At 33.4% G+C, this 27,415-nt stretch overlaps 1 protein-coding gene and 1 long non-coding RNA gene across 2 annotated transcripts; one reads left to right on the top strand and one right to left on the bottom strand.

The window, feature by feature from the left end:
* Positions 1-1,260: 1,260 nt before the first annotated feature.
* Positions 1,261-7,686, top strand: LOC107945217 (pentatricopeptide repeat-containing protein At4g21065). The gene has a single exon (XM_016879108.2). The coding sequence runs from the start codon at positions 4,602-4,604 to the stop codon at positions 6,453-6,455; it is 1,854 nt and encodes a 617-aa protein (XP_016734597.1). The 5' UTR covers positions 1,261-4,601; the 3' UTR covers positions 6,456-7,686.
* A 16,534-nt stretch (positions 7,687-24,220) lies between these two features.
* Positions 24,221-27,196, bottom strand: LOC107945216 (uncharacterized). Its single transcript, XR_001696456.2, has 5 exons — positions 27,018-27,196; positions 26,823-26,884; positions 26,360-26,434; positions 25,946-26,067; positions 24,221-24,550 (listed from the first exon to the last, which is right to left on the bottom strand). It is a non-coding gene; the product is annotated as an uncharacterized lncRNA (long non-coding RNA).
* Positions 27,197-27,415: the final 219 nt, after the last annotated feature.

The raw sequence follows: 27,415 nt of genomic DNA, 5'->3' as shown, positions 1-27,415 counted from the left end.
ACCTTTCAGTTTGTTGGTAGACGAGCCAACGTTGTTGCGCATGCCTTGGCTACTGAAGGGTGACGGTTGCATGAGCCACGATACTAGGTGGAGGAAGCCCCACAGGTAGTGAAACGAGAAACTGAAAGAGATCAGTAGCGCTAGGTTTCTCGAAGATGAACAGTGTTGGTCAGCTTTGGAGTTTGGAGATGCCCATCATTTCTACCTCCATGTGGTCTCCAAAGTTTTTCTCTCCTCTCAATCTTTCAGAGTGCGTAGGCAATGATATTATGGGGCGGTGCCGAGGAGAGATTTTTAATAAGTTTTCATCGGAACTGAAGGAGGAAAGGAAGGGGCTGTTATTTCTTGTTGTTTTGATTAGTTTACACTGTTTTTGTTAGTGTTTGTTCGTTTGTTAGCTTTCTATCAAGAAGTTTATTTCATTTGTTTTTACCGTTTGCTTATTTTTTTGGTGGTAGGTTGAGGGGCCCAAGACATGAGGTATAGTGGAACATTTAATGGCACTGTTATCCTTATTTTTTAAAGAAAATTTATTTCAAATAAAAAAATAAACAATTAAACATAATTCTTTAGAAAATTATTTGAACATAAAATATATGAATTTTTCTATAATACATTATTATAAATTTACCCTTTTAATAGTTATATATATACAAAAATAAAATGGTAATTTTATATTGTCGAGCGGAGCAAGAGAAGCAATTACTATAACCACTTCATACTCACCCTCTAAAAAAAATCCACCCGCCCCACATCCACTTTTCAGAAGAAAAAAATCCACTCCACATGAAACAAATCAGTTTAAAATTCAAGAAACAGTTCAAATTTTACCATTCGTACTAAAATTCAAGAAATAGTTCAAGTTTTACCATCCTACCACTCCCCGCATTTTAGGAGCTTTGGTACAGGCTAGAGGTGATCATGGGTTGGGCTACCCGGCCCGGCCCGACGACCCGCCCAAAAAATAGGAGGGTTCGGGTAAAAATATAGGCCCGAAATATGGGTTTAGGTAAAAAAATAAAGCCCGTTTAGAAAACGGGCCGAGCCTCGGGTAAAACTTTTTTTGTCGAGCCCGACCTGGCCCGAATTATATATTAAATATATATTTTTATTTTAATCAAATATATATTATATATTATATATATTTAATATGGGCTGAGCCGGGCCGGGCTCGAGCTTAGTAATTTTCTCTCAGACCGGGTTTGGACAAATTTTTAGGCCCATATTTCAGGCTAGGCCAAGCTCGGGCCTAAAAAATGGGCCTAAAATTTTGTCTGAGCCTGGCCCAGCCATGATCACCTCTAGTACAGGCCTCATCATCACCTTATCAACGTGTTTGTCACAATCTCAAGTTTTAGCCAAATTCAAAATCCTTATTTTTTCTATTAGATACATAAGAACAAATTCCTTTTTCAATTCTACTTCAATTTTTTTTCCTTTTTATTTTTAATGCATTAAGAAATTTAATGTTATTGTTGCATGAGCCAGGAACTTGAATGTTGTTGGGGGCCGGGGGCGGCCTTAAGTTTTTGCAATGGAAAAATCAATCTCCAATGGAGTCCAGGTACCGGAGGTGAGATGCTGATGGGACAAGCAATAAAGGTAGACAACATTGTTGCCGAGAGAGATGCTGTTGCCCAGAAAAGTTTGCAGGTGCTTAAGCTGGATTCATTCAGAACGAGAGAAGTTTCAAATTCCTCGCACATAATAAACATTGATCCCGTCATCATAAAATGCAGAACGTGACTCAACAATCAGAACAGTTTAGTGTATGGTTTTCTAGGCAAGAGGGTTGAGAAATGTGTTGAAACACTTGACATGCTAAAGATATCAAATGGTAGAGCAGAGCCTGTTGCTGTCACAACTCAACCAAGTAGAAGACCTTTGATCCTTCACCAATGCCACGCCACAATGGAACTTTTTGATTGATACAATCATTAATTAACCTTTCGTTACTGTTAGGGATCGACCCGATTAAGCAACAAGTTACAAAAATAGCTGAATAAATTGAGAAATTGAACACACAAATTTAACGTGGAAAAACCCCTCCAAAGAGGATAAAAAACCACGGGCAAATATAATTTTACTATAATGGCAAAAGAACGAAAAGCACAAAAGATGGAGATAAAACTAAACCCCAAACCCCGAAAACAAAGAACCCTCAAAATGTAAACACAAAATTCTCTAAATGTGTAATGAGTTCTAATCTCTAAATGGGGTGTCTTTTCTAAGGTTGTAAAAAAGTCTATTTATAGGCTAAATTCATATGCCAAATAATAAAAAAAATAATCTAAACTAATCAGTGTTTGATTGAAACAAATAAACAGAGTTTAACTGGAAGATTATTTCTTAAATTTAACTGAAAATAGGAGTCATACTTAACAAATCTCCACCTTGGCTCATATTTCTACAATGCCATCTTTGCCGAAAGCCCGCCACGAGCCTATCTTGAACTATGCATGGAATTAACTGAGTCAAATCTGTGTTTAGAAACTGGAGGACTTCTAGCCTTCGACTTGTACATTGCCAAATCAAAACTAACCAGAGTCTGATTTTCACGAACACAGTGCCCTAACTTTTCAAAACCTACATTCAAAAGAGAACCTCTCTTCAACGAAATGGTCATACATTTTTCCCTCCTATGACCAAGTTGCCTCCGCTCCAAACGAGTTGAATTCAACTCTGTAATGGACGAGGGACGTCCGATTTCACCGGTCACTGTAGAACCTTCCAGAATATAAAGACTGCCAGTTCTTTTACCTTTTAACAAAACGAGAGCTCCACGAGATACTTTAATGCCACTTGACTCGATGTTGATTCTACATCCTTTCAAGTCTAAAATACTTAAGGAGATGAGATTCTTTCGTAAATCAGGTACATACCTGACATCTGAGAGTGTCCTAATCGTCCTATCGTGTATCCTAATTTTAACAGTATCAATACCAATTACCTTACTAGATGAATCGTTTCTCATATGCACAACTCCACCTTCAACCAAACTGTATGTGGAGAACCATTCTCTATTGGGACACATGTGGAAAAAACATCCCGAATCTAGGATCCACTCGAACGTGAACTTGGAGTTATCGCTCGTTGACACTAACAAGAAATCATCACCGCTTTCATCGATCAAATTAGCACCAACTACATCTTTCTCGTTACTCTCAGCAGCTCTTTTATTTCGTAGTTTATAACAATTTGCTTTGATGTGACCTAACTTTTTACAATAGCGACACCTTTTGTCTCGTTTCTTTGATGCCATCAAAACGGAAGCTTGCCTATCTGCCTTGCTATCCAAATGAAGCTCATTGTCGAGTTTGTCTCTACTCAACAAATGACCTTTCACATCTTCGAACGAGATTTTGTCTTTGGCATAAATCAAGGTCTCCTTGATAAACTTGTGTGAAGGGGGTAAAGAGCACAATAATAGCATAGCTTGATCTTCATCATCAATATGAACCTCAACGTTCTTTAAATCATTTAAAAGAGTAATGAATTGACTGATGTGATCTCTAAGAAGCTCACATTCGTTCATGCAAAACGTAAATAAATGTTGTTTCAACACTAAACGGTTAGCCAGAGACTTAGTCGTATAAAGAGTTTCTAACCTTTTCCACAATGCGGATGAGGTCTTCTCCATCAATGCCTCCTGCAATACCGTATTCGCGAGGCACAACTAGATTACAGACAAGGCCTTTTCATCAAGCTCTTCTCATTCTGTTTTATTTAGATTCTCAGGCTTTTTCCCGGTAACAACCTTTTTCAAACCGGATTAAACTAGAATTGCCATCATCCATACTTGCCACAAATTGAAATTTGTCTCACCATCGAACTTCTCAATTTCAAACATTGTTGTTGCCATATCTGAATGGGCTTATCTATGAAAATTAAATTAGCTCTAATACCACTTGTTAGGGATTGACCCAGTTAAAAAACAAGTTACAAAAATAGCGGAATAAATTGAGAAATTGAACACACAAATTTAACGTGAAAAAACTCCTCCAAAGAGGATAAAAAACCACGGGCAAAGATAATTTAACTATAATGGAAAAAGAATGAAGAGTACAAAAGATGGAGATAAAATTAAACCCCAAACCCCGAAAATAAAAAACCATCAAAACGTAAACACAAAATTCTCTAAATGTGTTATGAGTTCTAATCTCTAAATGGGATGCCTTTTCTAAGGTTGTAAAAGAGCCTATTTATAGGTTAAATTCATATGTCAAATAATAATAAAATAATCTAAACTAATCAATGTTTGATTGAAATAAATAAATAGAGTTTAACTAGAAGATTATTTCTCAAATTTAACTGAAAATAATAATCATACTTAACACTTACCTTGCTCTTTTTCAACCTTGATATGTAATATAGCTCAAGATACTGTATATATGGACAAAAAAGCGGGTGTCAGTACTGGTTGGTTGGTGAGGAATATATATAAATGAATCTTAGTTGACTTGCTACTCTGTCTAATGTTACTACTATTAGTAAATTTGCCAGCAACTGTTTCTGATTAAATATCAAAAACATTTGAGATAAACTCCAATCCTGAATCCTTTATGATTTATATATTCTAATAAAGCAAGCCATAATGCATCATGAAGAAAGCAAAATGTAGAAGTTATGGATCGATGTTCTCAAAGCACCCTCTTCCGCGAACCTCATGCTTCTACTCCATAACCCCACCAACCTCATCTTCCCCGCACAAACCAGAGTCTTTGTTGGTCAAGAAATGCATTTTCCTTTTACAAAACTGCGGCTCTTCCAAACTCAAACTCAGACAAATCCACGCTTTCTCTATGAGGAATGGGGTCCCACTCAATGACCCTGATATTGGCAAGCACCTTATCTATAGCCTTGTTTCGCTCTCTGCTCCTATGTCATATCCTCACAACATCTTTTCTTGTATCCGGAGCTCTAATGTGTTCACCTGGAATACCATGATTAGAGGCTATGCTGAGAGTGAAAGCCAAGAGCCAGCCCTTCAATTATACCGCCAGATGCGGGCGTCATGCATCCAACCTGATACCCACACTTACCCTTTTCTTTTAAAAGCCGTTGCCAAGTTGGCAGATGTAAGAATCGGGGAAATTGTGCATTCCACAGTTATAAGAAATGGGTATGACTCGTTAGCCTTTGTTCAGAATTCTTTGCTTCACATGTATGCCGCTTGTGGACTCGTCGATAGTGCGCATAAGACGTTTGAATTAATGTCTGAGAGAGATATTGTGGCTTGGAATTCTGTGATTAATGGGTTCGCTCTTAATGGAAAACCTAACGAGGCTCTGACTCTCTTCAGGGAAATGAAGTTGGAAGGTGTAAAGCCTGATGGGTATACTGTGCTTAGCTTGTTATCCGCTTGTGCTGAGCTCGGTGCTCTGGCGTTGGGGAGGAGAGTTCACATATATATGGTGAAGGTTGGTTTGACTGATAATTTGCATGTTAATAATGCGCTGTTAGATTTTTATGCAAAGTGTGGAAGCATTAGAGAGGCAAGGAAAGTATTTGATGAGATGAAGGAAAGGAATGCAGTTTCATGGAGTTCTTTGATTGTCGGATTGGCTGTTAATGGGTTTGGCGAGGAAGCACTTGAGCTTTTCAAGGAGATGGAAACAGAGGAATTGGTGCCTAGCGAAGTTACTTTTGTTGGGGTTCTCTACGCTTGTAGTCATTGTGGGATGGTTGATGAAGGTTTCAGTTACTTTAAGAGGATGAAAGAGAAATACGGGATTGTGCCCAAGATAGAACATCATGGTTGCATAGTTGATTTGTTGAGTAGGGCAGGCTTGGTAAAGGAGGCATATCAATATATCCGAAACATGCCATTGCAGCCTAATGCTGTTATATGGAGGACATTGTTAGGAGCGTGCGCAATGCATGGCCATTTGACTTTAGGAGAGTATGCAAGAGCTCAAGTATTAAAGCTAGAACCTGGGTATAGTGGAGACTATGTGCTCCTCTCCAACCTCTATGCTTCAGAGCAACGCTGGTCCGATGTGCATGTCCTCAGGAGAAATATGCTTAGCGACGGAGTGCAGAAAATTCCAGGTTATAGCCTAGTAGAGTTTGGCAATCATGTGTATGAATTTCTAATGGACGATAGATCTCATCCTCAAAGTGACCAAATTTATGCAATGCTAGCAGAAATAACAAAGAGGTTAAGATTGGAAGGTTATGCTCCCCATACAGAAAATGTGCTTGCTGATATAGAGGAAGAAGAGAAAGAGAATGCTTTATCTTACCATAACGAGAAGATTGCGGTTGCTTTCATGCTACTTAAGACAGCACCAGGGACCCCCATTAGGATTGTAAAGAATTTGAGAATTTGTGCAGATTGTCACTTGGCAATTAAGCTTACATCAAAAGTTTTTGAACGAGAGATTATCGTGAGGGATCAAAGCCGGTTTCACCATTTTAGAGATGGGTTTTGCTCTTGCGGGGATTACTGGTAAATTGTACCCTGAACACCTCATAAGAGCAGATTCAAATGCCGCTAGGAGTATGATCGAACAATTGCATGCCAGGTACCTAGTCACGGCTGCTGCAAAATTAGCTTCACGGGTGATCTGGACTTCCCATGGAGATTGCATCATAGCTGAAAACTATTACCCTTAAGAGAGCTTCATGAAAGTACCTTGCCTACAACCTTTCTCATTTCTTAATTTTCTTCACCACCATTATTTTATTTTATTTCATTAGTCCATTCCCAAACCATACAAGAGTAAGATGGTAGATTAAATCAAGAATTATTTATCATCTTTGTCCTTGTTCCCTTTGCACAAATTTTATGCTTCATAAAATGTCAAAATAGACAACATCAAGCTAAAGCGGTCGTCGTTTTCCTTTGTTTTAACCCTTCAATCTCTTGAAACACAAAACCCAATTTTGATTTTGGATTTCCCCCAAACATTTGTTAAACAAATTTGAAGTAATAAAGATTACTTGTTGAGTGCTATATTGAAAATTTCTATTTTTTTTTAGTTCTCGACAATCTAAGGTTATTCACTTGTCGATCTCAAACTTGTCAATATAAATTTTCACCCATAACTCTTCCCTAATTTTGGGATCAAAAATCTTTATTTTTTTTAGACTTATGCTAAATTTTGCACTTCAACTAGGCCTGTTTTCCCATTTATTATTTAAACTTTTTTGTCTCAGATAGATACTTAAATTATCATTTTGTTAACCACAGGAAGTAAGTGAGATGCTAAGAGTCTTTCCTACATTAACTAGTGGTTGAGAGTTCGATCCTCGCCCTAGATATAGAGTAACTTTAAAACTCGTGGTCAATATCTACCTCTTAATAGGCCTACAGAATACAGAAAATTAGTTACTGAGTTCGCTCTAGTAAATATATTGAGACATCAAAAAAAATTATCATTCTGTTACCCGATTCAGTCTTTTTTGTTTTTTTTAGTGAAATAGTTTTTTTTTGTTTTTAATACCCTTAAAAACTAGCAATCACATGACATCAATCAATATACATCATGTGGCACTTAAGTTTATTTAAAATAAAGACATTAACTCACCATTTATTGGTCATTGACCAACATTGACCAATCCTTGGTCAATGTTGACCAACCGTTGACAGACCATTGGTCAGCGTTAACCAACCTTGACTATCTGAGTGGCGCAATTAAAACACATCACATCACCCTTCTTTATTGTTTTATAATATTATAGATAATATATTATTTAAATTGTAAAAAATAATATATAGTATATAAATAATTCAAAAATTAATTTTTAACAAAAGATTTTAAAAAATATAAAATTAATGAAATATATAAATATAAATTTTAAAAAATAAAATGATTTTTAAAAAATTGCAAAAAAAAATTAATTTTTCAAATATATATTCTAATAAAATTTTTTTCATAAATTTTTATTTTTTTCAAAAACTTAAAATTCTAAAAAGTCAAAACAATATATCTAAATTTCCAAAATAGACAAAGTTCATCCAAAACATATACAAATTTTTAACTTTTAGAAATTTAGATATATGTTTTTGAATCTTTAGAATTTAGAGTTTTTGAAAAAAAAATTATGAGAAAATTTCAATTTTTATATAATATTTTATTTTTAAAAATTTCAATTTATATGTTTTATAATTTTAGATTTTTTAATTTAAATTTTTATATAATATTTTGATTTTTATATAATTTTGTTAAAAATTTCAATTTTTATATAATATTTTGATATTTATATATTTATATATTGTAGAATTCTTTTTCATTGTTTAAAATTTTTTAAAAAAATTTGAATTTTTATATATTATATATGATTTTTTTATATTTTATATAAAATTTTGATTTTTTTTAATTTATATTTATATTTTTTATTTTTAAAATTTTAAAGAAATTTGAATTATTTATATATTATGCTAGTTTAGGTTTCATTATATGTATCAATTAAAATATTTTAAAATTGTTTAATAATTTTGTATAAATTTAATGATTCACATTATAAATAAATTTGAATTATATTATACTTTTTATACATTTTCTATTCAATGTTTATTTGATAAAATTAAAGTACGATATATACAAATTCTTAAATTAAACATATATAAAAAAATATTCACGAAATCTATTAAAATTTTATTTATGAAATGTATTTGTAATAATGTTTTTCAAAAAATTATTTTAACTTTTTAGAAACTTTTTAAAGTTTACTTTTATTCATCTATGTTTAAAGTATATCATGTACATATTTTGAAATTTAAATTCATGTATGCTGCTTAAAAGATTAAATTATTTTTTAAAAATTTTAAATAGTTTTTTAATGTGTTCTTTTTAATAATTTTTAATGTGTATTTTTAAAATTATATAAATAAAATTTTAATAATGTTTAGAAAATTATATTTCTCTTACATTTAAAAAAATTACTAATTTTTAAGATTAATTTATGAAATTTTCAATTATGTTACTAAAAAATTATTAGTTTTAATATTATATTACTATAAAACCCTAGAAACCAAGAGTGCTATCCTTGGTATCTTAGCGAAAACAGTGGCTGCTGCGGCTTGGGATAATGGAGAGCGGTGGTAACGATGGGTTTGGGGGAGATGAGATCGCCTTATTAACAGAAGAGCTTATTCAACTTTCGGATAAAAGTTCGATGGTGGAACCAAGTGGCAATTTCTCTTTGATATGTTCTGTATGGACAAAGAAACCTTACAATCAAGATAGTTTCAAAGCACAGATGAGGAGTATTTGGAAGACAAGGAAGAAATTTGTGATTCAAGTTGCTGGACAAAATCTCTTTTTGATTGAGTTTGAATTGGAAGAGGATTTAGAGACTGTTTTGGAAGGCCAACCATGGTTGTTTAGGAAGCAATTAATCCTGTTCGATCAGTTGAATAAATCAATGTTAAGAGATCAAATTCGGCTTGTCTCATCACCGTTTTGGATTAAAATTGGGCCGTGTCTACCAGAGTTTGATAAAAAAGACCTTTTGCATGCTATAGGAGTCACTTTTGGAGAGGTAATCAGATCTGGAATTCTTGGTGAATTTTGTCGGCTTAGAGTGCTGTTAAATGTTCAGAAACCTCTTCGAAGGGGTATTTTTGTCACAATAGGGAATGGGAATAAATCTTGGATCCCATTTAAGTATGAAAAGTTGCCGACTTACTGTTTTGGATGTGGCAAGTTAGGGCATGGCATCCAAATGCGATGGTCATCGGTTCGATTCCGATAGCCGGCTTTCCCTATTTGTTTGCTTTTTGCCTTTTTTACATAATTTAGAATGTTTTTTTTGAAATCAAAGAACAAACAGTGAAAAAGCTTTTTCCCCTTTTCTTTCCAATTCTTTCCAAAGGTCAACAATCTGTTTATTATCTCGTCGAAACTTCCAATTAGGGATCAATTTGAGGAGTTGGAGTAGGCATTACAAGCTTTTTTGTGGGAGAAAGTGTAAAATATCTAGGGGAAGTCGCATCTCGTTTTATCTATTATTGTATTTAGTTTATGTATTCATTTTTTTAGTAATTTCCTACTTTATTTTATTTTAATTTTATGCAATTTATATATTAATATTAAATTTCTAGATTTTCATTTTTTTATTTATTTTTTTATTTTTTAGAATATTAAAAAATTATTATTATATAATTCGAATATTAATTCGAATATATTCCCGAAAAGTCAAAAACTAAGTGATCAGGGTTTTGTGAAATCCTCTAAAATGTTAAACAGGTTGTTCCGGCTCGATACCGCCAAGAATTCCTGACTATTGCATGGGAACAAGTTCATCTTCGAAGTATTTTTCCTTTTCAATATTTTTCTAGAATTTGTATATTTTGTGGTAACTGCGTTGAGTATTGTCCAACAAATTGTTTATCAATGACTGAAGAATATGAACTTTCTACTTACGACCGTCACGAATTGAATTATAATCAAATTGCTTTGGGCCGTTTACCAATGTCAGTAATTGACGATTATACAATAGTGGTATCTCGAAAAACAAGCAATTTTTGCTAGGCCTTTATCCTTTTTTTTGGTTCATTAGGGTCGTAGGATTCGATGAAGAATGAAAAAAGAATGGGATTTTTTTGAGAATTGTTGTTTTGACTAAACAAACAGTTGCGGATGACTTGACAATGAATTCCAGGTCAAAGCGACTAATCCGATCTATTTTTGCTCGGAATTTACTCCTGTAGAGAAAAACAGAATTAAAGTGGATCCACCTTTTTCTTTAGCATTAAAAGCAGAATCAACGTTAGTGGGAAGGGAGAGTTTAAAGTTTAATGCTTTATTGAAAAAATCACAACCACAATGCTCTTATGTTGGAGGCATTACAAAGAACCAGGAAGAATATCAGTACATGGAGCAAAGTAGTGGTTTAGTGGGAGGGATCCAGGATAGTTCTTGTTTGGCATCAGCTGTTGCAGATCTTGAATTACACAAGGAAGCAGGTATCAATGAAGGAGGTAATGTAGATAGTACTGTCAGTAATCTAGTTTTAGCCAGGAAAGTTAGTTGGAAAAGAAGGAAAATAGTGGGAGGGAAGGAGAACCATAAGGCTGATCGTAAATTGCAAAAAAGGAAATTGGCAGAATTAGTGCAAGATGAAGATGGGGTAAAGGAGATTCGGGAAGAGAATCTAAAAAGGACAAAACGTGCTGAACAAGATCTAACTTCGAAGGATGAAATTAATTTACAAATAGAATTTTCCAACCAGACAGGATCGGCGGCTGCCAATGGGCAAGCCGACCAGGCACAAAGAAAATCATATGTTGGAATGTCCGTAGATTGGGGAGTCCACGGGCAGTAAGGAAGCTTCGGTTTTTACTTAAGCAAAGTAATCCTCAATTTGTCTTCTTAATGGAGACTAAAGTAAGTGGAAAACGTATGGAAGCAATTAGAAGAATGTGTGGTTTCATGAATGTACTTGAAGTAGGAGCTGCTGGTACGCGGGGTGGTATTTGTTTAGCATGGCGAGAGGAGGTTCAGATTCACCTTAGATCTTTGTCAATAAGTCATATTGATGTACTGGTTAAAGGAGAAGGTGCTCATGGCGACTGGAGATTCACGGGGTTCTATGGCTCTCCCTACTCACAAGATAAAAATGCTTCATGGGATTTATTAAAGATCTTGGGACAGGAGCAAGAGTATCCTTGGTTAGTGAGTGGAGATTTCAATGAAATAGCTTATTCTTTTGAAAAAAAGGAGGTCAACCGATGGAGGAAAGAAAGATGGCAGCGTTTCGGGAAACTCTACAAGAATGTCACCTTTTAGACTTGGGATATTCAGGAGTATGGTATACATGGGAGAGAGGGAATTTACCAGAGACGACTTACGGGAAAGATTGGATAGAGGTGTTGCAAACGAAAAATGGATGGAGTTATTTCCAACGGGCAATATTAATCATCTGACGTCTACCCTTTCGGATCATTGTCCTTTGTTAATAAGCACAATTAATTTAAACAGTTTCAAGACAGTTCCAAGTTTTAAATTTGAAGCCTGGTGGACTACAGAGGAGTCAATAGAGAAAGAAATTCGGGAAGCCTGGAAGTCACAAAATGGATCGGTTTTGGAAAAGCTTGAGAACTTGTAGATTAGCTTATCGAAATGGGCTAAATCTATTAGAAGGCAACGGAAGGGAATGACAGAAAGAACTACAAAAGAGCTTGAAGATTTAATGAAGAAGGAACCTGATGAAGATGTTATGAACCAGATAATTAATAAAAGAATTCATTTGAGCATGGAAATCGAGAAGGAGGAGATGTATTGGGAACAGAGAGCACGAGCTAATTGGCTAAAGTTGGGGGATAAAAATACAGCATTTTTTCATAAATATGCATCAATGCGGAGAAAAATTAATACAATTAGCAGGCTTGATAATGATGATGGGAGAGGAATTACTGAGTTTGAAATTAATGAGTTGCCGACGCAGTATTTTCAAAAGCTTTTCTCGACTACAGGCGTTGGAGATCCTTCTCATCTTCTAACAGGTGTTCAGAATTGCATCTCTTCGGATATCAATGCAACCCTATTGAAAAAATTTACGTTAGAGATTTATATTGCAGTGAAGGGAATGGGTTCAACAAAAGCTCCAGGTTATGATGGCTTCCCGGCTCTATTCTTTCAAAAATACTGGCATATAGTGGGCGAAGACATTGGGAATTTTTGTTTAGAAGTTTTAAATAATGGAAAAGACGTGGAAGAGTTAAATGTAACTAAGATTACCCTTATTCCGAAGAAGTCCAATCCTACAAACCTTGCAGATTTTAGACCAATTAGTTTATGCACAGTTCTTTATAAAATTATTGCTAAAGCTATTGCCAATCGTTTTCAAGAAGTCATTGGGAGATGCATTGATAGTGCTCAAAGTGCATTTGTCCCAGGGAGGCTAATTTCAGACAATATTTTGATAGCTTATGAAATTCTGCATACTCTTCGGAAAAAACGTAAGGGGAAGAAAGGTTTTATGGCAATTAAGCTTGACATGAGTAAAGCTTACGATAGGGTGGAATGGGCTTTCTTGAAGGAAGTTATGATACGGATGGGTTTTGCGAAGGAATGGGTGGTACTTATAATGAGATGTATTTCTACAGTCTCTTATGTTGTTACTACGAACGGGAAGAATGGTAGAGTCTTTGAACCAACCAGAGGACTCAGACAGGGTGACCCACGTAGCCCTTTTCTACTTCTTATTTGCAGTGAAGGTTAATCGTCGTTAATCAGGAATGCTACAAAAGAGGGATTGATTAAAGGGGTGAGAGCCAGCAGAAGAGGCCCGATAATATCGCACTTGTTATTCGCAGACGATTGTATTTTGTTTGGTGAAGCCACAGAAAGTAGTACAAGTTACTTCAAAGCTATGTGTTAACTTTAATAAATCAATGATCTTTTTTAGTTCGAATTTGAAGGAGGGGGATAAAGGCAGGTTATCAGCTGATATGGGAATAAGATTTTCGAACAATATGGAAAAATATCTTGGATTGCCAAATATTGTAGGCCGGAAGAAAAAAGAATCGTTTTAGAATCTCAAAGACAGAATAAAGCAAAGAATTGATAATTGAAGTACTCGCTTATTCTCTCAAGGGGGTAGAGAGGTTTTTATTAAATCAGTTCTTCAGGCAATTCCTACTTATGCTATGACATGTTTTCTATTACCAAAATCGCTTTGTGATTAGTTTGACAATTTAGTTGCTAGATTTTGGTGGCAGAAAGGGAAAGGAAAGAAAGGAATTCATTGGTGTCAATGGGAATTTATGTGTAGGCCTAAAGAAGAGGGTGGTATGGGCTTCCGAAATATGGCACAGTTCAATGTAGCTCTATTGGCTAAGCAAGGGTGGAGGATTATGAATAATCAGAATGCGCTTGTAACGAAAGTGTTTAAAGCTACGTATTTTTCGGATGATAATTTCTTAAATTTCAGGTTAGGAAATTCTAGTTCGTATGTATGGAAAAGTATTTGGGCAGCAAAGGACTTTTTGAAAAAAGGGCATTGTTGGAGGGTGGGGACGGGTACTAATATTTGCATAAGCGATGCTTGGATTCCAGATTCTGTTAATTTTAGATTATCATCAGATATTAATTTTTTGCGTGATGTTAAAGTTGGCGAGTTGATTGATAATAATACCAGAAGTTGGAAAAAAGAGTTGATTACTAGTACCTTCCTGGAAGACGACGCAGCTAGAATCCTCAGAATCCCTCTGGCACAAACACCGCATGATGATTTTCTTATCTGGGGAGGCGAACGGTCGGGTGAGTTTACGGTCAGAAGTGCCTATCAACTATTACAAAAATTGACTGACAATCCTAGAGCTTATGCTTTACAGACCATCTATGGGAATTTTTATAAAAAACTATGGTGCCTGAATCTACCAGCTAAAATTAAGGTTACAATATGGAAGCTATCTAGGAATTATCTGCCTACAAAGGTGAATCTTCAACATCGGAAGTTAGTAGTAAATCCGAGCTGCCCCTGATGTGGAGAAGAAGCTGAAACAATGAACCACTTATTTCGTTACTGTCATGTTACAAGGGAGGTGTGGAGATCATTATCGTTTCAGTGCATTTTAAGGAATCATTGTGAAGATTTTGGACAGTGGATTACCTAGGCAATAGAGCAGCTCAACCTTGATCAAAGTCGCGTATTTTGTTGTGCACTCTGGGCAATATGGGGTGACAGAAACAAAAGAATACATGAAGGTAAAATTAGAAAGGGGACGGAAGTTGCAAATCTTATAATCAGTTACATCAAAGAAATTGATAGTCTTGAGAAGAGAGATCTGAACCGTACCTTAGAGAAAAAGAGATGGTCGCCACCACAGGAAAGTTTCATGAAGATCAACTTTGATGGTGCTTACGATAAAGTAAAGAATCAGTCGGGTGTGGGTATTGTGGCCAGAGATTCGAATGGTACTATTCTTTTTTCATATTCAGAGATTCATTTTGGTATTCCATCAGCCTTTGCTGCTGAAGCAATTGCCTGCCGGAAAGGCGTTCAAATGGGAATCAGGAGGGGATGGCGACATTTGATCCTTGAAGGAGACTCCCTCACAATAGTCAAAAAATGTAAATCGAAGAGTCAAGATAGATCTATGGTGGGAGTATACATTTTTGACATTCAACAGGAAATCTATGGACTTGAAAACATCAGATTTCAGTATATACCTAGATCCGCAAATGGTCTTGCTCATATCATAGCAACAGAATCATTGAGAAGAGGAGAAGAGTTTTACCTGGATAGGGGAGTTCCAGATTATGCAAATGGATCAAGCTCGGCTGGATGGGGGAAGTGAAGAAGAAGTCTCCAGAGAAGAAAAATGAAGAATGAAAGGCTTTGAACAAGAAAATGAAACGGACTGATTTCTTTTGGCTTACCTTGGAAATGAAATCGTCATTATGAAAGGAGATGACAGAAAAGACTGAAGACGGTTTCCCATGCTTCTTCTGATTGGGCAATGGGTCGGTGCTTTAATGACCGATTCTAGAACATTCATTATAAATATCTAGATTTTATTTTGGTTAAGGCCATCTGATTTGGGCCGTATTGGGTTTTAGGTTCTTTTATCTTATTTTTGTTTATTTGGTTTGATTTCAGTTTTGAACAATAACTTTTATTTTCATAATAAAGCCCAATCTGGAAATTTCAAAAAAAAATATTATATTACTATAGCTAACAATGGATGGAGACAAGTTGATGCTGGTGATGGTGTGGACATCGTTGGATTACTACCTGCACAGTTTGCTTGGCCACATGGAGCTACTCACGAGTTGAGGCTCATATTATTGGGACACAAAGATAAACCTAAAAATGATTTCTATATTTTTTGTAAATTAAAGCCTCGTTCATAGTCTTTGAAATCTTCAGGGAATGTGGAAAGTGGTGAGAACCATCTTATACTAATTGTTGGTGCTGATGTTATACTTACTAGTGATGCAAGCACAGCTCGCAGTATTGAAAAAAGTTTAAAGGAATCCACCAGCTTATCAAGAGAGATCGACAAATACATGGACGTGTGGTCTTTTACGCAGAGTATGCGAGGTGGTCCCTCTGGCACTACTGTTGGGGAGGGAAGTGCTAGTAGTAGAAAGAGGCAAAAGACTGCTGCTGGAATTGCTAACCTTATACTAAGTATTGAAGATGATGGTAGCCCAATAGGGGAGCTTCATCATAAGAAAAGAAGAGATTACGATGAGCCATCTGTCGAGATAACTCCTATTACTACAGATCCTGCCACAATTTCATCTCTCCCCATTTCTCCTGATAATTCTCCTCCACCACCAAGACCAACAACTGATGACATTTTCAGAGCTATTATTGATCATGGCCCCCTAGTGGTTCCATGAAGTTCATCGCTTCTGGTGGTGAACCAAGGATTTTATTTCAATAGAGAGAACATCTCAGTAAGAAAAGTTTTCTTTTAGTCCTAATGAGGTGAGGAAGCAATGGAACAGTTGTATGTCTGAAGAAGCAAAGTAGTACATCTGACCATCTAAGTCATCTAGTAGCACAAGTAAACCTTCTCCGCAAGAGTTAGTACTCTCTCTGCAAATGATCTTAACTAAAGCTGGCATGGCTAGTGTGGGGCTCGCTGAGGGCATTAACGAAGCAGAGATTAAGAAGAGGGAAACACAAAATGTTCATCAATCTACCGTGGGGGTGCTACAAAGAGCTCGCAAGATACATGCGTACTTGATTGAAGATAATAGGAAATTATTGGAGCAGAATAGAAGGTTGCAAGAGACCTTAATTAAGACCTTAGTTAACCTAATCCTTCATTAATTAACATATAAATGGATTCTTCCATCATTTCCCACTAACATACATTATAAATTGGTTTAATTTCCATTAGGAATCTTTGGCCAATTAAAAAGTTATAAAGATAAGATTTTTACAATTTAGTCTTTGTACCTTAATTAAGCAATTAATAAGAAAAATTAAAGGATCAACCTTTAATATTCTACTATACCAACTTCGTAAATATATTAATTTAATATTTATGTCCCGAGGATCTGAGGATGGAATTTGAAATGTGATAATCGTAATCGTAATTTGTAAGTTAAAATTAAAATTTGATTAAATCTTGAAAAGGAAAATAATTTAAAACTTAAATTTTGAAAACTTAAAAATTTGGAGAAACGAGTTTTGATTTCTGAAATGGGTATTTCAAGTCGTGCCCTTCATTCTAAATCTGATACCCTTTTATAGAGGGCTATTGCCTCTTTATATCATTTGAATCGGGAAATTCAATCCCTTACATCATTATATAATTGAAACTTTTCAGAGAATATATTCTCTGGTTACAAAAATACAAACTACAGAGAATATTCACTATTCATGTGCCAGAGAATCTTACTGTTCTTGCTAGGGAATATTTACTATTTACCTTAGAGAATATTTCCTATTCCTCTTCATTCATTTCTTTCTTTTGCATCATGTTTTTTTGTCCTAGTAATAGTTACGGAGGTGGTATCGTCTGCAAGATCCACCGTTTTGATTGAAGACGCTGAAGATTTCTCATCTTCGGATTCAGAATCCATTAAGCTGAGCATTTCAACCATGAGTTTTTTGTATTCATTCTTGGTCTTGGTTTGAGCTAACATCACACTAGCTGTCAATTTTGCTTGAAGGAATTTTGTTGTGGTTTGATCTCGGGCTTCGAACTTATATAATCTTGGATTCTTGTTGAAAAAGTTATCCAAATATTTTGAATCATATTTTTCATCATTAAACTTGTCCCACCATTTATTTCTGTAGTTTCGAACTAATAATGGAATTCCAGTACATTGAACTTGCTCATAGGAATAATTCCAAGAAACAATCCAAGAAATGCACAACTTTGAGAAAAAAAATGGATTGTTCTGTAAATGTGTTTTTGGTCTGGTTCAAGTTGAAATTTGTTAAAGAATTTGGGCCATAAATTTTGAATTTTTTTCTGGTAGGATCTCGAAGGATGATGGTCCATACCAATTCCACCATTCTTGGAACCAATTTGGGAATTTGAATTGGGTACCTTATTTGAAATATATAAGCCAAGAATGTCTCATATGTTGGTTCTTCATTAAGAATGTGTTGTACCACGCCATTTGGTAATCCCAATATATGAAATATAGGTGGTGGTCACTTTTTGTGGTAAATTTGGCTGGAAATTTCTTTGGAGAATTTGGGTTTTCACTCCAATCCCTTGGTCGAAGAATTTTTAATATTTGGGTTGTTGAATGGGTAATAAACTTTGGATCTTTTGGGTTTGTGTAGTGTTTGAACAATACTGATTCAATTAGAACCAGTATGCTTTTATAATACTGTTGGGTTTTTGAGAATCCAATGGCTTGAAATGCGATCCATTGAAAAGTTCTTTTCCAAGTATATGTGGAGGTTTTTCTCAAAATTCTTCCTCCACAACAAGAATTTTTTCAAAATATTTGTTTTGAAAATATTGTGAGGATTTTTGTGTAGTAGTCTATGAAGACACTGCTATTTCTTTTGAAAAAACACCTTAGAGAGATGTCTCTTTTAAAATATTTTTGAGAGATTTTGGTTTGTGTAAAACAATCTCTTTATTTTTTGAAATCTTTGCTACTTCACCAGCAATATGCTTGAAAGGAGTTTCCTCTTTCATTTGAGAAACGGCCAATGCCACTTCTGGAGATTGAGAAAGGGACTCAATCCATTTTTTGATTTGAGAACAATTTCATTTGGATCTTGTGCATCTTGAACTATTGTATTTTTGGACGATTTTGACGAGCATTTTAATATCAAAAGGTATTCTCTTTTAAGTTCTGAGTCCTGAATTTTATCAATAACTTCAATAATAAATTCTTGGTCTTTGGTTAACATATTAATTCAGGGTTCATTTTCATCATCAGAAGATTGGGGTGTTGTATGTAATTCGTCTATTTGTAATTCGTCTATTTCGGTAGATGTATCATTTTCGAAAGAAGTTGTTTCTAAGAGAATCTCATTTAATTTTTGTTCTATTTTTTCATCTAGATTTAAATTATTAATTTTTCTTTTAATTTTGCAATATTTTGATATGTGTCCTAGTTTTCCACATATATAACATTTTATTGTTTTATCTATTTTGTTTTCTGTTCTTTGTTGTTTCTTTTCTTTTCTATATTTTCTATATTTCGTTTTTTATAATATTTTGAAATATTCTTTCTCCTATTTTTTAGTTTTACAGGGCAACATGTTTTTGAATAAGAAGGTTCATTTTCTTTTCTACATTGATATCTTTCTTTCTTAAATTGTTTTTTGTAATTTTAATTTGGGTGATAATATTGGTGTGGTCATTTGTCCAAGGTTGTGGATTCTTTTTGAGCCTATCGTATAATGGTTTACATAATTTGCTAAGACCTGGATAAAAGTCTATGACATAATTAAGGCTTCCTAAGAATCTTCATAAAATTAAGGATTTGGTCTGGGAATTTGCTAGCAAATTCTATGGACCTTTCTATTCGGGTAAGTTTGGAACAAACTTATCTTGGATTTAGAAACTACTAAACCATTATTTTGTATGACTTTTATAAAGATGGATAAATGTTTGAAGTGTTTTTCTAAATTTTCTAAAAACACTAATACATCATCAATGTATACTATTGTGAATTGAGAATATTGGTAAAAAATATCATTCATTATTCTTTAAAATTCAGATGGAGCATTTTTTAATCCAAAAGGCATTACATTCCATTCATATTGTCCAAATGGTACGATAAATGCCGTTTTATATATTTCTTCTTCTTTTATTTGGATTTGCACAAATTCAGATTTCATGTCAAATTTTGAGAAAATATTTGCATTACAAAGTTTCTGCAAACTAATCTTTCTTATTTGGTATTGGGTACCGAATCCATTTTAATGCTTGATTGAGAGGTTTGTAATTAATTACTAATCTTGGCATTCCTCTTTCGAGTTCTGCATTTTTTATTACATAAAATGCTGAATAACTTCAAGGAGAACAACTTTTCCTAATTAATTTTTTATTAATAATATCTTATATTTCTTTTTTACAAAATTCTTCCATTTTTTTGTTCATTTGTATTGGTCTTGCTTTTGTGGGTATTTGTCTTTCATCAAAATTATTTTCATATGGTAATATTACTTCGTGTTTTTTCCTATTCCAAAAAGTATTAGGAATGTCAGAACAAATTGTTGATTCTATTTCTTCTTTGATTTGATTTATCCTTTTTTGTACTTCTCTTTTTTCTAATTGTTCAGTCAATTTTTTAAAACATATTTCTTCTTTTAGAAAATAAATTTGTTTCCGTTTATGATTAATTAAATTATTGATTTACCCGTTATAGATGGATAAAGATATTAATAAGTTCAGCCTCCTTATTTTTGGTTTTTCTACAAAAGGAAATTCTACTTTCTTGTTTAAAACTTTTTTGGAGATAGAATTATTTCTTACTTTATATGATTTGAGTAAGGATATGAATGGGGTTCCTCATATGACTTCTTGGGTAATATCTTTTACCATTAAAAAACATGTTTGATATTTCATACCTTTGTTGCATATTTCTGCATTGGGAATTTTGTAAGTAATTTTTAGTTTTTTACCATTTGCAGATTTAAGAGATTCTGATATTTTATCATAATATTTTATTGGAATTATCCCTTCTCTAATACAGCTTTGGTCTGCTCCTATATCAAAAAGGGCTATTGTTACTAATTGAAATTCATTATTTATGACAATATTTATTCTTATTAAATATCTTTGGATATATACTTCAGTTAAAACCATCATATATTCCTGTGTATTTTCTTCAGGTTCGGGTTCAATTTCTGACGAACTATTTTTTGGGATTCCATGTTTTAAGGTTTGCATTTGTTTTTTCAATTCTTGGTGTTCCATTTTAAGCTGAGAAAGTTCTAATTTAATTTGTTTTATTTACAACTGTAATTCAGAATTTGTAATTTGTCTGGGTTTTATTTTTTCATATTTATTAAATATTATATCTTGTATATTATACATTTTTTATTGACTAGAAATAATTTCTTTTTCTTTTTTTGGTTTATCTTTTAATGATGATTTTAATTTCAAAAGGTGTTCTCTTTTAAGTTCTAGGTTTTGAATTTTATCAATAACTTCAATCATAAATTATTGGTTTTTGGTTAACATATTAATTGATAGTTCATTTTCATCATCAGAAAATTGGGATGTTGTATGCATCTGTTTCGGTAGATGTATCATTTTCAGAAGAAGTTGTTTCTAAGAGAATCTCATTTAATTTTTATTCTATTTCTTCATCTAGATTTGAATTAATAATTTTTCTTTTAATTTTGCAATATTTTGAAAAGTGTCCTAGTTTTCCACATCTATAACATTTTATTTTTTATCTATTTTTTATGTTTATTTTCTTGTTTCTTTTCTTTTCTGTATTTTCTATATTTGGGTTTTTTATAATATTCTAAAATATTCTTTCTATTATTTTTTGGTTTTACAGGGAAACATGTTTTTGAAGAAGAATGTTCATTCCTAATGTCAAATTGGTAGCAGAATGATCCTAATTCCTTTCTACACTAATTCATTGGCTCCCAGGCTTTGATACCAGAGAATATATTCGGGACAATCTGGTATCAGAGTCAAGAAAGAGTAGGAATTTTTAAGTTTTGAAAATATTCATTTTTTTTTCATTTTTCTGAGTTCTGGTTTAACTGTCTTCATTAATGTATTATTATTTTGTTGAATATCGATACACAGTCCAGATAGCCATGGGTTAGGCATGTCAAAGACAAAATATCCCTATAGTCAACTATAATAATCCAAAAATCCTTATAGTAGAACCCCTTGTAGGAAATAAGAAAATAGAGAATGTTTTCATTCCTTAGAAGAACCAATTCTTCTGTAAGCTTTGTTTCCAATCAATCCCAAGAATCCAACCAAACCTCAAACAGCATTGTTAATGAACAAGAAAAACATTATGAAAATATTCCTCAAAGATTTGATAGTTGGACATTTCCAAGAGTTCCAACAAACTAAGTTTACAAGAAGACAACTTTTGAAAATTTAAATGTTTTTTGCAGTTATGTCATAAAAACAAAAGAAATGAGTTTACCTATTCAAAAAGAATATGAAACAATCCAATTATTAGATAAAATCGTCATTAATAAACTAACAGAACAAAAATACAAATATGTCCATTTTAGACTAGTCCAAGTTGGTGTCAAACCTCTTAGTGTTGAAGCCACTAAAAATACCTCAATTTTAATTGTCTTAAGAGACCAAGGGCACATCATGTTTCATGACTCATTATTAGGAACTATAGAAACAAGCCTATGTACTGACATTTTAATTGTTATCCAAATTTTATGGTTTCTTTAACTGACAAAAATATTTTACAATCTCTCCAAATACATACCCATAACTACAAAATGCTTCTTGATTCGGAAGTACTAACTTTAATCTATAGACTCCACTTCAAAGCTATGTATTTTGTAGTTAATACCAAGGCTTTACTTCAAAGCCCAAAAGGAGAAACCCTCTTAATAGAAACAGATACTTCAAGATCTCATATCACAATCCCAATAACAATACAATGGCATGAAATAAAACTTCCGGATAGGTGGAAACTTGAGGCTTCTACAGACCTTGTGGCACCAACTCCAATAAGAAACACCTTATTAAGTGAAATTTCTCAACACCAAGATGACACAATTGAATTAATATTCAACAGGCGACGAAGAATGCCTCCAAGACATTTATTCGAAATTGGAAGTACCAACACAGCTTTTAGAAGGTTAAATTTAGAAGAAGAGTCAAATCCAAAAACACAAACGGCAGATTTTAGGACAGCTAGAGCCTCTGTCTCTTCTATCATAACAACATTTAGAACCAATTTACAAGGAATAGATAATTCCTCAAATATAGCTCAACCTATCTGTGCCAGACAGGAAGAAAGTCCCTAAAATTCACCTAATATGTCACCAAATATTCATTAATGACTAATAATGCAAGACAATGAGCAAATTTAGAAATATTTGTTTTAGAAAAAACTTTTGAGATAAATAAGGAATGGTGTAGAAAACACTTCTATTCCAAAAAAAAATAAGTAAAAAAGAGAAGATTACTTTAAAAATTATATTGATAAAAAAGAAAGCATTCTTCAAGAATATTATGAATTTATGAATACTCATAAAATTCATATAAAATTCTTTGAATGGTTTGAAGAATATTATTCAGAATCTGTTAATACAATAAAACATAATACTAGATCGCAGACTAATAAAGGAGAAGTTGAATCTCAACATCCCCCTTTAAAAGAGGTTCAATATCTTCACAAAAATACTGGAATAAAAGCAAATTCTTTAATAATGAAAGCTCCTGATGCAGGAGAACAAATCTCATCAAAAGATATTAAAATCATAGTAGAACAAAACTACTATACAAATATCAATCTTCATATAATAGGAAAACAATTAGATTATATTGAGAATTTGGTAGAAAGACAACCGATTAGGAAAGAACCAGTAAAATAGGTAACAGAAAAAAGTTCTAAAGAACCAATATTTACACCTTATGAGATTCCAAAACCTTTCCAAAAATCTCAAAATGATTTCTTAACAGAAATTCAAAATAGACTTGATGCTTTGGAAAGTTACAAGTCTGAATTAATTGCACTTGATACCCCAATGCAAGCCCAACATTCAGTAAATACATTACACCACTACACCAAAACAGGCTTTTAGCGGCGTTTTTTTGGCATGTAGCGGCGCTTTCAGTAGCACCGCAAAAAATGCCGCTATTGACACCGCCGTGAACTTTTGCGGCGCTTTTAGAAATAAACGCCGCTATAAAACAGGACCTTTAGCGGCGCTTTTCACACAAACGCCGCTAAAGAACACGACCTTTAGCGGCGCTTTTCTCACAAATGCCGCTATAAGTCATGACTTGTAACGGCGCTTTTCCCACAAACGCCACTATAGATCATCACTTTTAGCGACGCTTTTCCCACAAACGCCGTTATAAAACAGACCTTTAACGACACTTTTCCCACAAACGCCGCTAAAGATCAAACCTTTAGCGGCGCTTTTCACACAAACGCCGCTAAAAACATATCTTTTAAAAAAAATTTAAATAATATTTATTTCTATGATAAATATTATATTATGTTTTAAGGATAAATAAAAAATATTATTTAAATTAAATTTTCTACAAAAATTTTAACCTTAAAACTAAATTTAAAAATTAATGAATTTAAATTTAGAATTTAAAATAATAAATTAATAAAACAATTAAAATCCAAAAGTTAGAACTCTTAAGTAAAAATAAAAATTTAGAATCAAAACTAAAATAAACAATACATATGCAAGGTAATAAAACATACAATGCATTTTCCTAATCAAGTAAATCTTGGTAATAAAAGATATAATACATTTACTTAATCAAGGAAATCTTGTACATCATTGAAGTCACACCATCAAATTTGTACCCATCAAACTTATACTCCTCCAGCCACCATCTTGCATTTGAACAAGTATTTGTACACCATAAGCAGCTACTACCCACTCATGAGCCTTATCTATCAGTGACTTAAGGTCATCAGGGGTTCCAAAGCGGCTACTAGGTGCAAAGAAGTTTTTCACATGGTACCTGTAAAATATTAAATGCAACTTGTTTTAAGTAGAAAAATGTGTCTACTTATATCTGCCACATAGCAGTTAGTACAAGTTTACAAACTTACAAACATACACAGAAACAAATAGATTTGAGCTAATATTACGATGGAGGTAATACTCGAAGCTAGCATAATATGAGTGCTCTTGAATAGCCATGATCTGAATAGCATTGTACCCAAGTCTTTTAATACGGGGAAGAACATCATCTCTAAATCTGGCATATGTGTTAATCATTGGCTCCTACATCAGAGAGTTGATAATACTAAGAGAATAGTAACAAAGAAAATAACAGCTACATATATGGCTCCTTTAAATTTTGACATGGTTCAATTTCTTAAAGAAAGATAACAATTTTCAATTTTGCTATATCCTTGCAGACTAGGAACCTAATGATTTTCAGGCAAGCCTTCACACCCATCGTCAAATTTCAAACAGAACTCTACATCAAAATATAGACTTACGCAGAAAAGTCATCTATTTATATTTTTTTTATAAAATCCCGTTTACCTTATTCAGGGAAGGCAATCAATTAACTCTTATCAGCCATCACTCTGATCTACACCAGTTAAGATAGCAAACTAATCGAACACTAATATCATCATATTTAACTGAACGACGTCATTAGTACCTCGAATTCTAGTTGCCAGCAAGTAAATTGACACAAGGTTAAATTAGATTTAGTTTTATTATATTGCGATATCAACCACACAGAAAATCCAGAAGATAAAGTAAATATTTTAACAAAGAAATACAACATTTGTCTTCATCAATTGCTATAGGAAACTTCTAGCATTTCTTCCTCACAGGTAAACGCCCATTCTCAGCAGAAAAGATAAATTTGAAAAAAAACTTCATCTATTTGTTATTAGAGATGAAACTAGATTCAGAGACACCATAGACCAGACCATTCATTTAGAGCAAAAAATATGCGAAGGAAAGACAACAGAAACACATGAAACCTAGGTTAACTGGTGTCAGATATGAGTATCAGTTAAACAGTAAATCTTGGCTAAATCTCTAATTAGCATAAACGATGGAAATGGTAGATCATTTAAGCTATGATATGCTTACTTTCAAGTAAAAACAACAGCATCACTTAAAAATAACAGATATATTGGACTCTATCTTCCATATAATAGATGTAATTAAATAACAGTATGCCAAGAGAAAAGGGGTAGGACAAAGACACTTGCAAATTTTAGAAGCCTAACAAAAAAAACTTGGAATGCTTTCTGAGAGGTTTTCTTCCCAAATATTGCTTCCCAAACCAAAGGTGAAAAAGTACCGAAGATTCAAAGAGGCTGTGAAATTCGTGACTTTCATTAAAATTTCATACTAATTTCTATTGTAGAGATGTTCAGAATACTACCTTGTGGTTTAGGCTGTGAAACTGGTTGCGAAACATGACGCTTCTGAGCTGCCTGAATATTTGCCAAGGCTGGAGCTTGATCAGAAGCTTTGCCTTTAAGAGTTAAGGAACTCATGGCCCATCTGCAAGGTTAGAATTTTAGCAGTCAAAAACCAAAATTACATCTAGGGAAAAGAGAACTGACATTATCCATCAAGTGGCCATAAAAAAATTCTGGACATGCCTTTATAAATCATTTAACTATTTAAGCTAGCTACTTAAAAGTTAATGCACCTTACAAGAAAACAAATAGTAACATAAAGGTTTTCAAGGTCATTGATTCCATGTGAACCATCTTAATAATGTTTGATATGCCTTCACTGTTGGCTGAATCAAAACAAATATTCAAGAAGGATTAGCGATGAATCAACTAACCCCTTCATTTAGGTAGCTTGCAATGTTTCCCAATAATATGGTGGTATTTGTTCTAATTGCAGGTTCTTCATCAACCTGCACAACATTGCCAAAACGTACTTAAGAACATGACTTTAAAAAAGAAAAAATCATCAAACAAATTAAAAGAGAAACTTACCATTCTCATAATAGTAATCTATTGGTGATTTTCATATGGGAAATTAGACACAACTCGAACACTAATATTTTAAGTTGAACCCAGTTAACCTTTTTATCCAGTTAGATAATATACTTCACTGTCAATTAAGACAATAAAATCAGTATGCGCGAAATCTACCTAAATTAATTGCACAAAAAGAATCACACGAAAAATTTCGAAAAAGCATACATAATAAAATAAAAAAAATCAAATAATAAGGAAAAAAATTAACGAAGAGCAAAACGAAGTTAAGGAAAAATAGTAAAAGGATGGATTAGGGATTACGTCTAGAAAAGGGTTGAGCTCAGCGACTGACGACGGGGGTTTGACGAGCCTGTTTCCAGCCTCTATTTTCTCAGCAACGAAGCAGATAATCATTCAAAAACAGAAAATAAAAGAAAGAAAACGAGACAAGTAACAGTAACGATATATGAATCAGCATAGAACAAATTAAATTACAAAAAGAGAAGATGGAATTACCAGATAGCAAACGAAAAAGAGACGGAAAGAATCAAAGATCTTTGCTGAGAGGAAGAAAGAAGATCCGAGAAAAAGAAAAAAGAGGCGAAAGAAATGAGTTTGAAAAGGGAAGAAGAGGCGAAAGAAAAAATTAGGGGTTTCAGCCGGGAAATTTTGGCATAAAAAGGCACGATTTTTTTAAAATGAAATATTTTTTATGACGTTTTTAATAAAAACGCCGCTATTGCTTATTTTTTGCGGCATTTTTTATAAAAACGCCGTAAAAAATCATTCCATTTTGAACTAAACGATGTCGTTTTGCTCTGCTCAAAATCTTTTATTTTTAAAGTAAAATAAAATGGCGGGAATTTTTTAAAGTAAAATTATTCTTTGCTGCGTTTATTATAAAAACATTGCTA

Source organism: Gossypium hirsutum, chromosome D12 (assembly GCF_007990345.1).
Source record: "Gossypium hirsutum isolate 1008001.06 chromosome D12, Gossypium_hirsutum_v2.1, whole genome shotgun sequence".
NCBI lineage: Eukaryota > Viridiplantae > Streptophyta > Magnoliopsida > Malvales > Malvaceae > Gossypium > Gossypium hirsutum.
Note: the sequence above shows the minus strand (reverse complement) of the source record. Positions and strands in the feature narration are given on the sequence as shown.